Source organism: Callospermophilus lateralis, chromosome 5, assembly GCF_048772815.1.
Source record: "Callospermophilus lateralis isolate mCalLat2 chromosome 5, mCalLat2.hap1, whole genome shotgun sequence".
NCBI lineage: Eukaryota > Metazoa > Chordata > Mammalia > Rodentia > Sciuridae > Callospermophilus > Callospermophilus lateralis.
The window spans coordinates 132914160-132931505 of record NC_135309.1 but is presented as its reverse complement, the minus strand read 5'-3'; the positions used below and the strand labels follow the sequence as shown (position 1 = coordinate 132931505).

Sequence of the window (17346 nt, the reverse complement as noted above, 5' to 3'; positions counted from 1 at the left end):
AGAATCTACTCTTTCAAAGTGTCTTCAAATGGCTCTAAATGAAAGAACTCTTTTCCCACTTACTTCTTTAACTTCAGATTTATTTAGTTTTTTAGTCCAAACAATTATTTCCATAATCCATCCAGAAAGAACTAAAAAACAAATGAGACTTTAACAGATAACTGAGCTATAGAAGAAAAATTTTATATTCTTATGAACACTCTCTGGCTCTATTATAACCACACTTACCAGGTTCATATCATGTTTCTACAGCAATTCTTTGAGTTTTTTTTTTTTTTTTTTTTAAGGCAGGAAAATATGTGTTTGTGTTTCTTAAATTCCAAGGCAAATATTTCATGTTATTGCTTTCTGTAATACTTCAGTAGCCTGAGTAAATTTTCATTTTTCTTCCTTATAAAGTAATTTTCTTTACTATCCTTTCATTAAAATCTGGAATTAAAAAAATAGATTTTTTTTCCCTTAATATACTGTTTTTGATAGACTAATTTAGGAAAAAAAAAAACCTCTTCTGGTAATAAAGGAAAGTGAATTCTCACAGACAGTGTTTAAATATTTTCCTCAAAGCTAATGATTATAGAAAATTCTAGAAGGCTTATATAAAATGTATAAATGATGGGTATATGTATAGCTTTAACACAGTAGGAGTAATTAGAAAACAATCATCATACTAATGCCATCTTTATATACTACTATGGTTGTAATAAAAAAAAGCACACTTTACTTCATGTACATAATTCTAAAATATCCTCAAGCAAATGAGTATAATTTTGTTCCAGTTTTTCTATACTGAAATTCAGCTTTTTAAACTTCTCTTTATAAATGAGTTTTTTAAAATAGTTCTGTTTGCATTAATTCATCTGCTTCAAATTGTCCGAACCTGAAATAATCCTATGATTCCACTGTGTCTGCAGATGGGTCCCCATACATCTATCTGCCAGTCCTGGCAAAAAAGTATCTCAAAATGATTTTCCCTGCCTGGAATTAGTTCAACATATATTAGGTAATCACAAACATGAAATCATGTGTCCTCATAAACAGTCTATACCATAGCACTTAGAAGGTTAGTGTTACAATATATGACATCTAACTTTGTCAAGAGACCAGCTAAGAAATGGAAAAAGGGATGTCTTTAATTGTGGATCACAGTTTGATTATATTATCAGGCTTTTCTGATAAAGGTGGCAAAAATTTCCTTCATAATTTCATGAACAGTCAGAATGATGTAAAAGTTAAAACAATGAATGAATAAAGATTGCTGTTTTAAAATCCAGTATTATCAGAGAAAAGATATGTTAGTCTTCCCTAGTCAATGCATCCCAATTTTTAGTCTTAAGTCTTGGATACCCATATTCCATGGGAATGATGTTATAGTTATTATATAGCATACTTAGGTAGGCTGGTTGAGTGCACATAATTATACACATTGATCTTAGATGGTAAAACTGGCAAGGATTTTCCTTTCCAGGAACAGCATGCTAGCACAGAAGCTGAAAGTGAAGAAAGGCAACAGCTCTCCACCCAAATACTGACAGCAGTAAGTGTATACAGATAGGTTATTTAAATATAGATGGATTTTATTGATAAACTAGTCAAATCAGGAGAGAGATAAAGAAAAGAAAATATGCAATATGTGGGTTTAACTAGGAGTTACTTGGTTCCTCTAACAAGATGTATGGTAAATATTATGACAACTCAATTTTAGTTTGGATTCGCTTAAAAGCAAGTGACTTCTAATTGGTGGGTCATAAACTGAAGAATAGGCCCTTTTTTAAAGACATCCACACATAAAATAATATAACATTTGTATCACACATACACAATTTTTTAGATATTATTAACTTTTAAAAAAATTTATTTTTTATTTATATATGACAGTAGAATGTATTTTGACATATCATACATACTTGGAGTATAACTTCCCATTTTATACCATTAACTTTTAAGAATTTAATTTTTTTTGTAACTTTGTTTTTATTTATGTTTTGGTACTGACATTGAACCCATGGATGCTTTATCATTGACCTAAGTTCCCAGCCCTTTTTATGTTTTATGTTGAGGAAGGGTCTCATTAAGTTTCTTACAGCCTTGCTAAAGGGCTGAGTCTAGCCTTGAACTTGAGATCTTCCTACCTCCACCTCCCAAGCCATTGGGATTATAAATGGCTTGTACAACAAGGCCTAGCTGAAATTTAAAAAAAAAATTATAAAACCTTAAGAAAACAGTAAAAATATTGTACTGACCCACCATGATCTGTGTCCCCAAGACCCTAGAAATTTTCTAGGTTCTATGTTCTTAGCATCTGATTTAGAAATTTAAGTCATCTTCTCTTCTACATGTTTTGAAACAATAGAATGGACAATTTTCCAAGACAATTAAGAAAAAAAATAAGAGAAGAAATCATCAGCAGAACTATTACTGTTTAAAAGAGCCCACTAAGGATGTTGATTCTAGTTAGTTTCTTCTGAACTGTGATGGACTACATGGTTCTGACTCTCCACAAAGTGATATGTTGATGTCTAGTTGGATGGTATTTAGAGGTGGAGACTTGGGGAGGTCACAAGAGTGGAGCCTTCATGAATAGGAATAAGAGTTGATGCAACAAGAAGGAGGCTCTTGGCAAACCAGGATAAGGACCACCACTAGGCTCCAGATCGGCCACTACATTGATCTTAAATTTACCAGGATATAGAACCATGATAAATGAAACATTTAAACAACTGAGTTTATAGTATTCTGTTTTAGCAACTCCAAATGATTAGACCATTGGACTTCAGAGTGAAGGAAAACATCTGAGTTCCTTCGTACGGAAAAACTATGTACATACTCACGTGTATATACTTGTCTATGTACATAAATATCAGTTGAATAATTGAAAATAAAGACAATGCAAAAGAAATATAGAAACATATTGATATAGGCTTGAAGTTTAAAAAAAGTGTCATAAATAAGAAAAGAAATAGAAAACTCTAATTTAAAAAGGTAAATGAATCCAATGACCATAAGAATAAAAGAAATAAAAAACAAAGAAATGAAATGGTTCTAAACTGAAAATTAGTAGATACAATAAAAAAGACGGAATTCAAAATCCTATATGAATCTTTTGCTAAAATATCAACAAAATTTTTGATTTGGAAACATAAAACTTTGGAAGATATTAAATTAAGATACCAACATTACAACTAGCAAGGTAAACATAAGATGTGTTATATATCCAGTAGCTTCACAACCAGTTGTATAATTTCTGGGTCAAGTAGTAGTTCTATTTTGAGATTTAATGAAACTTTATCATTTTACATACTAGCTGTATTAATTTACACCTCCACCAGCAGTATATGAAAGTTCTTCTATCTTCAGAAGCTTAATAGCATTTATCTTTTTAATAATAATCATTCTAACTGGAATGAGATTAAGTTTCATTGTGATTTAGACTTGCACTGATTATTAGTCATACTGAACGTTTTGCCATATGCCAACAGGCTATTTCTTTTGAGAGATGTTTAGTTATTTAGCTCATATTTTCATTGGATAATTTACTTATTTATATTTTGTTATTGATCTGTTAAAGTTACTTTTCTATTCTGGCCATTAACTCTTTGTCAAAGGTAGAATTTGCAAATATTTTCACCCTTTCTGTGTGTTCTTTCTTCATTCTGTTGACTTTGTCTTTTGCTTTGCAACTTTTTATTTTGATGTCATCTGCTTTGTGGACTTTTGCTTTTGTTTCCAGTAGTTTGTGTATCATATCCAAAAATATTTTTGCTTAGAACTATTGTAAAATATTTCTTCTAATAGTTTTCTATATGTGGGTTTTATTTTTTTAAAATGTGTTTTATCTTAATTTTAGCGTATGAACAGAGGTCAAGGTCTAGTCTCATTTTTCTATGCAATATTTTTTTGTGTGAAGATATTGTTGCCCAAGCATATGCTCACATGTGGCTACAAGTTAAACACCAAAACTCTTTACTAAATTAGAGAAATTGGTATCCCATGTTATTTTAATTATGTCAAAATGAACCCAAATATTATGTATAACTAACATGAACTAGTAAAATAAATAATGTGGATATAATCTCACTACTGGGTGTTTTATATATATATGTATATATGTATATATGTGTGTATATATGTATATATGTGTGTATATATATATATATATATATATATATATATATATATATATTTAACATACAGGTTTAAAACCATATATACGTATATGGTTTTAAACCTGTATGTTAAAAAGACATCTACATTTCTTGGTTTATTGTGGTACTTTTTAACGTTAGTTGAGATATGCAACTAGCCTATGTGTTCACTAACAGATGAATAAATAAAACATATGAAATACTGTTTAGCAATAAAATGAATGAAATTCTGTCACTACAGCAACATGAGTTGACCTGGAAATCATAATGTTAATTGAAATAAGCTATGCAATGAAGATAAACACTGAATGATTTTATTCATATGTGGAAAGTTAAAAAAAAACTGACTCCATAAATATAGAGCAGAACCAAGCATCTGAGAGTCTGGGGAGGGGAGGGGAGAGAGGAAGATGGGTGCTGGTTAACATATACAAAGAGATAGAGAGAAGGAATGATTCTGAGGTACCATTACACAATAGTGTGATTATAGTTATAATATCGTACCATACAAATCAAAATTAAAAAGAAGATATTGAATGTTTTCATTACAAAGAAACAATTACAATTTGAAATGATAGAATGGCTAAACATCTTCAGGTAAAAATTTCACAATTTATACATGTGTCCAAATATTATTACTTTGCCCTATAAATAGGTGCAATTGTTATATTTCCATTAAAAATAAGTATATAATTTTTTAAAAAGTCTGTGATATGAGAAAAGTTGCTTAAATAGAGAAAATACCTAATTTTTTTTTAATTTGAAGAAATTAATAGCAGGATTTTTAAAGATTAACAGCATAGGCTGAAGAAGAGGAAAAAAAAAATGTTGCCAGAGGGTCTACTAACAAGAGTTCCCAGAAAGCAATACTTGTTTTTCTATAGGAAAATCTGCTTTTGAATTCCTAATGGGAATTACCAAATTTAAGAATATATTTAGATATATATGCAACACGTAAATTTACCATTGATTCAAACTTTGAGTCTGTATGATTTCTTGTTGTTGTTGATGTTACTGGGGATTGAACCCAGAGGGGTTAACCACTGAACCACATCCCCAACCCTTTTATATTTTATTTATTGAGACAGGGTCTCAATAAGTTGCTTATGGCTTCTCTAAGTTGTTGAGGCTGGTTTTGAACTCAAAATCTTCCTCTCTCAGCCTCCAGAGCTAGTGATATTACAGGTGTGTACCACTGTGTCCAATAATGAGTTTCCCTGATGACTGATCTAGATGTTGTTCCTAAATTTATAGTTTGTTTTTGAACATAATAGAAATATTTAAGTTCATTCTATTTTTCTCAAAAACATAAAAATAGTGCTTGTTTGAAAAATATAAATATCATGATGTTGGAAATCCTATTTATTCTTCACAGCCACTGAACTATGAGAAAAAGAAGTCCTACACCCTCAACATAGAAGGAGCCAATACACACCTGGATTTTCGCTTTTCCCACCTGGGTCCTTTTAAAGACGCAACCATGCTGAAGATCATCGTTGGAGATGTAGACGAACCACCACTATTTTCCATGCCTTCTTATGTCATGGAAGTCTATGAAAATGCGAAGATCGGGACCATCGTTGGCACAGTTTTAGCACAAGATCCTGACAGTGCTAACAGTTTAGTAAGGTATGCTGTGATTCAATACTTCTAATATATAAAGATATTTGTTTCCTCTCAAGTGAATTTAAATATGAATTATATAATATTTACATATTTTATTACCAAGTTGACTTTTTATTCAGAATTAAATTAGAATATTTGTTGGTTCTTTAACTGAGGAACATAGCAGATGTGTTTTTGTACAATTAAGAATATATGTAGCTATCTCCATGCATGTGCTACTGACCACCCAGATTACTTCCACTTGACTGAATAAATATGTGCATAATTGATTGAAAAAATATTGTAGAAATAACTCAAACTAGAGAATCTTTGGTATCCTAGGGGAAGGAAGTATGGATAGAGTGGGAAAATAAAATATAGGAATAACATTTATCTCAACTTGACTACTGGTCCCTCTGGTCACAAGAGCTCTGTGGCATTATCTAGTGATCTGTCCTTATCTACAAGAGGAATATAATACCTACCCCTCAAGATTATTGTGCAGATTCATGAATCTATATTCACAAAGCACCAAGTAAAGCATTCCACAACTGGCAGTCACACAACTGAGTTAAGGTGAGTTAAGGTGCCCAGGTGAGTCTGGACACAAACCTAGACATCCCTGAGAAGACTCGTATGGGAATTCTGGCAGCTCTACTGACAGTTGAGCAAGATCTGTTCAATCCTGCTGATTCTCAAAATTCTAGTATTTAAATATGGAAAAATAATGCACATAAATATGTTGATAGAGTTGAATTTTATGGAAATGAAGGACTTAGCACATGTACTGGCACAGTGATGAGTATATAACTAATTACTAAATAATATTTTATTATCAATATACCATGCAATAGAGATTATTAAGACTTTCTTATATAATCAGAAAGGAATTCTTTTTCTCTCATGACAAAATTTTTTAAAAAATTGTATATAGTGTATATTTATATACTTAGAGAGCCTCAAGCCTTTGTTAGTTGAAATCCTTAAACAGGTCTGTCTGATTTGTCCCATAAACTCTTACTTTCACCCTCATTAGTTTTCATCCATTTTAATAAAAGCCAATAAATATACCTTATACAATATTTGTGGATGCTCTCAATTTTATTTTCTATATGTGTTATTATTTCAGTATTTTTAAGTGCATAGCACAAATGAATTAAGAGAAACAATTCTCCGTGAACAAATGTATAGATTTAGTAATCATGTTCCATGTCCAAGTGCAATGACAGTATCCTGTCTTGCTAAGAGCAAAAGCTAGACATTGCTTAAAGAAGCAGAGTAGCAAGATATTCAAAATAATATTTTCAAGATCAATTATAGAAATTAATCACTCTAAAGGAATAGATAGAAATCACTATGTCCACTGATCGACTAGAGGAAATTTCATTATGCTTCATCATTCTATAAATTACCATATTTTACTCTTAACTATAGGTATAACTCATTAAAATATACTGAAAGGTAGCACTTTAAAGTATGTGTGCAGGTGAGACATCCTTTGCTATATACATCCAATGTTTTGGAAAATAAGATATTCTATTATGTTATCTTAATTTGAAAATATCTGATAAAAATTGGTCAGATTTCATTTGAAATTTAAATATTCACACAAATGATGCTTTCTATAATTGATAATTAAAGAGTAGAAGTTTTTTCCCATTTGTAAAGTGATAGTCAACTACCCATCATTAGTACCAATATTACAAGGATCCTTATGATAAGAAATTACACCTATACACACACAACCACCACCACCACCAACAACAACAACAACAACAACACTACTAGTTTGAACTCCAGATAAGACAGAAGCTTAGAAAATGTTAAGTATATATTTTAATCAGTTTTTTTTTAAGAAGGAGAACAAATATTCATGGGGAGGTGAATAAGAAAGAGGGAGACACATAATTTAAGGAATTATTTTATATAATTGTACAGGTACAAGTTCATAATCTGCAGAATAGGCCAGCAATCTGGAGACTCAGTTTCAGTTTCAGTCTAAAGGCTATCTGTGAGCAGAATACTTTTTGCTTGGGAAAACTTAGTCTTCATTCTATAGGCTTTCACCTGATTGTGTGGGGTACATCCACATATGCTTTAATCAGACTCCACTGATTTAAATTAAATATTTGTCCCATCCAAAAAGACCTTCACAGAATTGTACAGAATAACACTTGGCCAAATCTCTGGTCATTGTTGCATAAACAATTTGGCTCATAAACATGATGTCATATTGCAATGAGGCTTACAGTGGTCTCATAGAGGTATTATAGGCAGTGTATCCCAAATATTTTTGAGAGAATAAGTTCAAAAATATTGAAGTGAGGCTCGTAATCTAGGTCTGAGAAGTAAAGGTTGGAGAAAGAATCGCAGATGGTGGTCTATATGAGGAGTGTGGACTACCGTGGATATGGTGAATTATGAGGTTTGGATGTGAGGCTAGGCAAGGATTTTGAGGAGGGTTTTTTGCTGGTAGGTCTTTGAGATTTATCTTAGCAGCAGTGCCAATTAGGGAAGAAAATAAAATAGGGGAGCTTCAATATTTGTAACCAAAAAATATATAAATAAAACATTTCCATTTCAAGATAAATACTAATAAACTTAGAAGTTGAAATGAAAGATGAATTATCTTTGAAGCAATATAGACCAAATGAGACAAAATTGAGAACAAGAGCAAACTCCTTTCATCAGCTGTCCTAACACATATGAAAACACCTTATTTCACACAGAACTGGAGATGAAATACCCACCCTTCTCCAAGGGACAGTGGGAATTGTCTGGAGGCTTTCTTAAGAATGTCATGGTCCTTTGGCTATCACTATCTGCCCTGCACTGTGGAGTGTGAAAAAATATTCATTTTCACAGTTCTGGATGCTGAAAGGTCAAAGACCAAAATCTAGGGTTTGGAGAAGGCCTGCTTCCAGGTTTGTAGATGCTGTGTCTTCAGGTGGCAAGGAGCAGAGAAAGAAGCAAAGTATCTCCTAGTTTTTTCTTGGAAAGCCCTAAATCCATTCATGAGAGCTACAGGGAATTTCATAGTCAATTTCTGGTGATGATTTTTTGATTTAGCCAGTCTGGCTGCCACAACACATTATCATAAACTGGGTGCTTCTAAAAAACAGAAGCTTTTATCTCACAGTTGCACCCTGAAATAAGGGTGGCAGAGTAACTGGGTTTTGGGGAAGATCCTCTGTATTGCAAGTAGTCAACTCCTGGTACCCTTACATGTTGGTGAGGCATTTAAAGAAAAGAAATCTGAAAATCTGCAAATCAAAAAAATCTCATATCCTAACAAGCTCCCTTATTAGAATGCTAATACCATTCTTGAGATCTCCATTCTTAAGATCTAATGCCTCCTTGAGGACCCTGTCAGGTCAATTAAATGTGCAAGGGGGTAGGGGTAGGGGTGGCCCAAGCATCCAGTCCACAGCAGGGACAGAACTACTGACATCTCTAGTAAGAGAGAACCAGGGATCAAGATAACATTCCACAATTCATGGGACAACTACTATCACAGAAATTATCTGGTCCCAAATACCAATAGTTCTCAAGTAGAGGAACTCTGCTATAGAATAAGGCAAATTTTGTGGTAGATTAGTAAAGCAGCAGTATTATATATTCATTTTAAAAAGTTTACAAAGAAATTTTGTAAAGATATTTATTCAAATGCATAATTTAAAATAGACATAATCATATGAATGTTTCAATATGTATGTTTCAAAGTTAAGTGAGCTATTTCTATGGATAATTTATTTCCCCAAGTTATGATTAATTGCTTCAGTAATTGCCCCCATATTATTGAGAATATTTAATTGAATACTTGCTATGGCACATATATTCTCCAACTTATTGGGGTGCAAAGATGACTGATATTGTCTCTAAATGCTAATAAAGCAAAGCACAAATCTCCCAGCATATGCATTATTCTCTTTGCTTTGTTTTGGTTAGACAACTAAAATGAATCCTGCTTCGGCCCTGTAAAATAATTAGGGACTCCTTAGCTGCTGTTTGGGGGCATAATTTACATAATATTTATTCTTTATTTTAATAAAAATGTGTCATTCACATGGGCCTCTAGGTGCAAACAGTGAATAAAAAACAGAACACAATAACGAACACACAAGCAAGCCTCATATTTCCACCTTTCTCAGGGACCAAATGTTTGTACTAATTAAGGAAAAGCACATTGAGAAGATGTACCTTGCAGTGTGCCCCGAAATGCAATTAGCTTCAAGTTTGCAGAATTGGAAATGAAAGGGAGTTTGAGTCTTACATGCATTTGTGAAAATCTTCCTGACTGTAGTCTTTTGTTTTTCAATTTTCTAACCTATTAGTGAGGCACTAGAATCCTTGGAGCCTCAAATGTCCTATGCTTTATCTTTTTCTACTCAAAATAAGATGTTCAATTTGTAGCAATAGAATCATCACTTTTTGTTAAAAAAGAAAGGAAAAATACATAAAATTTTAGACTGGTTGTTTACATGGACTGAAGAAATCTTGAGTTTAAATGGCTGCACTTAAATTGCCAGCATAATACTTTTACAAGGCTAGGCCTTCTGGGAAACTGAGGAAGCAGGAAGGCCCCTCTGATTCTGGCAGTGAAGTCAGAAAAATTTTCAACTTATCCCTCAGAGTAACAGACAAGTTTATTAGAACGGATAGAAAAGGAGAAGGGGAAACACTCTCACGGGAGAGAGTGGATGATCTCAGAGAAGAGAGGGACAATGATCAAAGGGGTTAATTTCATACACTGGTAAGAGGAAATGGTAAAGACAGTCAAGTTGCTTTTTAACTCCTGAAACACCAATATAGAGCTCTTCTTTATTTTTGGAGGGTGGTGGTGCCTGGGATTGAACTCTGGGGCATTCAACCACTGAGCCACATACGCAGCAGCCCTATTTTGTATTTTATTTAGAGACAGGGTCTCACTGAGTTGCTTAGCACCTTGCTTTTGCTGAGTCTGGCTTTGAACTCTCAATCCTCCTGCCTCAGCCTCCCAAGCCACTAGGATTACAGGTGTATGCCTTGTACCCAGCCTATACCACTTCTTAAGCTTAGAGTTTTTCTGTATTGTAAACTACCACTTAACTTATAACAGAAAAAGAAAGTTCTTGAATTCCCCTGTTGCATTTCCCACGTAATAAATAGATGGAGTAGCTCAGTTTATTTGAGTCAGTACATTCCCTCATCTTTCCCTCCTTCTGTTCTAATTTATTATCAAAATCAACCTATATATTTACTTATTGATAAGAATTTGAATGTCTTCTTTATGTAATAACTTTAAAACAACAGAAAAAAAATATTAAATTTGTTGCCTAATTGTTTCAAAAACTTATGATAATACAATTTGCATGCACACATAAGAATATAAAACTGTGATTATATTTTGAAATATCAGCTGTATTAAAAACATCTTTCTAACCTACAGTGTTTTAAAAAATAATTGCAGAGAATAAGTTTGCTCATTTACATATGTAATGTAGTCTTTGTAGACAAACGACTCCAGTGTGTTCAATGAATCATCTTGGACATGGATACTTTTTTTATGCACTCCTGAAAATGAGCACATAATTTATGATGAGAGAGGAATTAGCAATGCCATATTAATTTTGGATATTATTACAGCAAAATTTAAGAGATTTCAAAATAATGGAAGGTCATGTAACAAAATTGAAGAGAAAAAATTGAGATTTTGAATTTAAAATAAAATATGAAGCAACTATCAGATGCATCCAAAAAAAGTCAATTTTAAAATACCATCTAATACAGAATATTATTTTTGATAGACCAAACTTATTTATAGATGATAGATTATTAATGATATCCTGCATGTTTTACTAAGCAGTTAAACACAATACAAATTCATGTGACAAGCAAATTTTTTTGTTTGCTCGTTTTTAGAAAGATTATTTTCTGGGTGCATATCTTGTGAAATAAATTGCATAAGCAAATATAGTAAAAGAAATAAAACAATTTTTTAAAGAAATTAATCTGAGTCATATTTCAAGAGTGTGACTTTTTGAAGAAGCCATGCTGCCATGATATCCCACAGGGTATATATCAATTCAACTTTATGCCAACCATTAATTATAGTTGACAAAACTTGTAAAACAGCTAGTTGGGGAGTAAAATCTCAAAGAAATTTTTTTCACCATTTAAGTGTTTTACATGCAAATATTAAAATGAGACAACTGAAAGAGATCTTCTATACTTTAGGCCATCCATGTTTCCAAATCACTGCAGAAATAGATTTTCATTACATGAGCTTTAAATTAATTTCTTAAGGTGAAGTAGACAGAATGTAATGGACATAATAAGTGCCTCCAAAGACTGAAATTTTGTTACTGAAGTGAAAAATAACTTTTCCAATGGATTAATTATCTTTAGTCTATGCTTACATAATCAAAGGAAAATTGAGTGCCTATTAATGAACTGAGCAATTTGTTTAAAGTCGCTTCTGTTGAAGAAAATATTTGCATAAAGGTAATCATTATTGATATTGATTGTTTATTATACTCTTAGCTTGTCTACCTATTTGTTGGACTGGTGAAGTATTAATTTGAATAATAATTTTTCATTATATTTTGTCATAATGTATTTTCTAGAAAATACTTTGAAATGTATTTGCTAGAAATTTGAAATTTTGTCCATATGTGATAACAGAGAGCACTGGTGAGTGTAAAAATTTTTAACCAGTATTTATAGGTCAGAGTGACAACTCTCCAAAAAGGTCTACTATGCAGTGATGTGTAAACATGCCAATTTATCTGCTGGTGAGAAATTATAAAGATTGGCTGTTTGAGTCAGCTTTTTCACTGCTGTGACCCAAAGGCAGGACAATGATTAAAGGAGGAAAAGTTTATTTAGGGCTCACAGTTTTAAAGGTCCTTAGATGACCAAATCTATTCCCTGAGGCTTTAGGTGAGGCTGAAACTTAGGATGGAAGGGTGTGACTGTGGTAAGCAGCTCAGGACATCACATTAGGAAGCAGACAGAGAAAGCTCCACTCTTCAGGGACAAAATATACATGGCAGGGGCTGGGGTTGTGGCTCAGTGGTGGAGCACCTGGCTAGTATGTGTGAGGCTCTGGGTTCAATCCTCAGCACCACATAAAAATAAACAATACACACACACACAGGTATACACACACACGTATACACACACACATACACATACACATATGTATATATACACACAGCAAAATTTCTCCCCAATGACCCACCTCCTACAGGAACACCCCTTTTTATGTACAGTTACCACCCAGTTAATCCCTAACAGGAAATTAATGCACTGATTATATTAAGGATCCCATAACCCAATCATTTTACCTCTAAGCTTTCTTGCATTGTTTCATGCCTGAACTTTTGGGGGACAATTTATATCTAACCATAATTTTGGCATATGAGACTTTTCCAATTAAAGGCATCTTAACGACTGCTGGGTAAATTTGAGCTGACACTAAATTAGTAGCACTTATTCAGTACATAGCTAGTTTACCAGTCCCTCATAAGGAATATCTCATTCATCATGGACTGAGAAACTTCTGAAGTGGCACATAAGGTAAATACTACTTTAATGTTTATTTCACATAGGATGAAATGAATATATAGTGTTGAAAGGGTGATAGTACTCTATCACAATCATCATAGTACCTTAGCTCTTGCTTGAATTCATCCCAAGGTTTCTCTCTCACAGTGTCTCTCTGGACACATGTAAATATTCTATGAATGGGATTTTTTTCCTCAGATTCAACCTGGAGTCTAAAAGATGTGTTTTAACCATTGATAATCATATTTCACTTAATTTATTTTTTAACAAAACTATGAATGCTATGACACACTATAGAAATTATAAATTTATTTTTTATTTTTTTCAATATTTAGATATTTTTCAATAAATTAAAAATATTTTCAGTATACACTAGAGAGGGGGGGAAAAGTCATTTCCTGAATTAATAAAAACTATTACAAATGTATTAGAAATCCATTTAAAGGATAATATTAAGAATCTATAAATATGTTGTGTATGTGAAAACATAGTTATCTAGACATGTAAGACATGACGATTTATTGGCCTGATTATTTCTACCAAAATATTTACAAAGGAATTGAAACATTACTACAGAATGCCTCAATTACTTTCAGATTAATATGAACACACTCTCCATTACATTTGTTGATTGATTGCTTTATTCATTCAAAAAGGAAGCTAACCAGAATATCTCTGTGGTTACTGGTGAATGACTCACATAGAAGAAAACGACAATTTCATTCAGTTTCCAATGAAAATGTGTACATTGAGCTGGAAATTTAAAAATAAATTTCGGTTACAGATTTATTAGAAAAGACTGGTTCATGCTTGTTGTAGGGAGGGTCTTATTCATTCTTCCAGATCCCACTGTGTATACCACGGTAGTGGATCTAAACAATAAGTACTTACAATTTAAGAACTTTCTCAACAAAATAGCATATCTTTTAATGTCTTATCTGGTTAGATTGCTTCTAGCTTCAATGTGTTACTATCTATTTTGATAGCTATAAACTAAAATTAAAAAAACAAACTTAAATCTTCTATCACACATTTTTATATCATTAATCCCAAAGAGGTTCTATGTCATTTAAGTAACTGTTTACATGGTTTTACATTAGCTAGAAAGCACTGAGAATATTAAATTAATATTGTTATTTGAAAAAAAATTCTAAATATTAAAATGTAGTTTCAGAAGATTTTAAGATGTGTTTATGAGAGTCCCACCCACACCACATCCTGCATGGGTAATGGGAATCTGGTTCCCCTCAGTGTAATGGGCTGACTGAGAACTAAAATCTAGGGGAAAAAAAAAAAAAAAACAGAACACAGAAAGTAATTTCAAAAGCGGAGGTAGGACAGGCAAGCTGAGCAGACAGATTGAGCTTCTGACAAAATGGAGCCCACGCCTGCTTTATTTATATTGGGAGACATCAAAGAGATTCTATAGTGTTAAAGGTCGGCTGTTTAGTTCCCTTACAGGTTATGCCCATTTCTGGTGCTACTATGAGGAACCTTTCTAGCAGAGAGGAGGGGAAGGTCATATGCATTGGATGATCTGTAAACAAAGGAGAACCACAGGAAGTTTCCACTGCCAGGCCTATTCATCCCTGGCTTCCCTGCCTAGAGAAGGTCTTTATGTATTTCACAGATGGCTTCCACATGAGAGTTTATAAAACAAATGAATTTATTATGAAAGTTAAACTATTAAAATATTTAAATGATTTGTTTACTATACAATTTTATGGTTTTATGACATTTCTTAATTCTAAATCATGAGCATTAACTAATTCTACATTTGATGATCATAATAGTTTTAAAGAGTTCCTTTTCTCTCACATTTTCATTCAGCTGATTTCTGAATGTTTATTTCCATGGCTGGGCATGAATTCAAGGGTAGTTAAGCAGAACAGTACAGTGCTACTTCAGTCAGAATTCAATTGTACCTGCTTGAGTTAGACTCTGTAGTTCAAACACCCTCTGATATCTAGCCCTTGTGTTGTTGATTTCCCAAGAGAGCTAGATCACATACAAAACAAGAGGTAAATAACATGAATCTGAGGACACATGCCCAGCAGGACGCCTAACATTTTCTACTAGGTAAACATAGATTCTAGTTTTCTAAAATCCAAATAAAAAATTATTACAGCCAAAGGTATTTAACCACTAATGTTAGAGCTTATGTTAGAAGCCCAGAGTGAGATTTCTGAGAAAATTGCTCAGAAAAAAAAAAAGAAAAGAACACTATATATTTTCAGATTCTTCATTTAGCTTATAAATAAAAGACATCCCCATTTTTCTAGACTTATAAACCTGAAGTAATCACGCTCCTCAAATAATGTGTCTTCTGCCCTATTTCATAGGAGTGCATTAGTAGAAACTTAATCTGAGTTTGATAGTCTGGAGGAAAATACAAGTTCGAATAATTTGTTTCAATTTTAGTTTTTCTGATATTCAAATAGAAACATTTTCTTAGAGTAACGAAAAATGACAGCAATGTCCAAAAATGGACATTATAGATAGATTAATGGCAACAAACTTTAATTGATAAATAGCTAGAATGCTAACTGATTATGTTTTGAAGGGTGTTGTCTTTTACATGTGACATGAAATAACATATCCGGAGCTATTCAGCCCTCATCCTTAGCATCAAGCCCCTGTGGAAGAACTGTCAGGTTTCTTTGTGATGTGAACTCCAGTCAAAGAAAATAAAAATGGCTTCAGTGCAGCATGCCTTCATACTCTGGGAAAGCCCAATGACATGCAGGGTTCCTACTACACTGATTTATCTGGATTTAAAGTCTCTGAATAAGGTCTTCTTTATACTTATTATTTTACTTGTTTAAATTATTTTTACATGGTAACTTTTTCAATTAATATATACTTATAGTTTGAAAAAATAAATATACAATGGTCAGTTATTTTGTTTTCATTACAAAATTTTAAGTGATAAATTTTGTCGCATAGTAGGTGTCATTATTACTAAATGTGCCTAAATTTCTTCGGTTGTTCTTTGGTTTGTAGTTTCAGCCTATTGGCTTCTGTTAATAACTTTTGCCATGTTCATGCATGTGTGCCCACATGTTGTTAGAAGATTTTACTCCATAGCAGTAGCTTCTGTGGACCCTATTGGCACATTATACCTGTGAGAGGCACAGAGTTTTATTAAAGCTATACTTATATGCTTATACTGTTTTAGAAAGTATGATGAATTTTGTAGTATTTCCATTACCATACTCGCCTATTCTAGATTTTCAAACAACTTTTATATTTTTCTCATGATAAAATAGAATTAGAGTGCATGTTATTTTCAATGGGCAATTCCTAAATTTCTACTTTGGAACCCAATTATTTTCATCTTCTCATGAGTTTGAACATTTTAGATAGTCTCCTCTCAAAATAACCATTCCCTGTAGTAGTATAGTCAATTCTTCATGTTTCTTTCTAGAAAAGAACAGATTGTCAAACTTACTTTGTGGATAACTCAGTGCACCTTTTTAGTGAGTTCCATTCGGAAAGTGATTCAAGTAAATTGTCATGCCTCATGGGCTTTACATGTTCACATTCAATAAACTCTCAACTCTGCTGTAATAAAACTCAAATTCTTTGACAGTTTATTGAGATTTGTGCTTCTTAAGTTAAGCAGTAGATTTATGTTGTCAAATCCTATCAACACTTACTAACCTCAGTTGGCTCCTTAACAGAATTTACCACATCTGTCCACTCCTTCTTTGAAACATTCGTTTCTCCTGGCTCTAGTGTCCCCTTAGGGTCCCTTCCTCCTTCTTTGGGATGCCCCTTTCCTTTTGCAGCAATCTTTTTCTTACACAGAATTTGGGTTGCTTTGGTCTCAAAAGGGTCTCAGGATTTTCTTATCTCCTTACAATTTTCTTCCAAATAGTATCATACTGTTCCAATTACCTAGAGTCTATGCTAATTTGTATCATCTTTATATTTCCTGTTCAGAAAACACATTTGAAATCCATACACTTATTTGATCTCTGTTTTTCTTTCCGTGTGTTAACCTAATTGGCATCATAGTCATATCATATCAAAGCAATTAATTTCTCCA

The 17346-nt window shown here is 32.7% G+C and overlaps 1 protein-coding gene across 4 annotated transcripts in view; it reads left to right on the top strand.

Annotated features, from left to right (window-relative positions):
* Cdh18 (cadherin 18) overlaps nucleotides 1-17346 on the top strand; it is a 302844-nt gene that overhangs the window by 229491 nt on the left and 56007 nt on the right. For all 4 annotated transcript variants that reach the window (XM_076856171.2, XM_076856174.2, XM_076856173.2 and 1 more), the window contains one exon: nucleotides 5518-5771. In XM_076856171.2, coding sequence (XP_076712286.1) covers nucleotides 5518-5771 — 254 coding nt within the window. The remainder of the gene's footprint in view (nucleotides 1-5517; nucleotides 5772-17346) is intronic.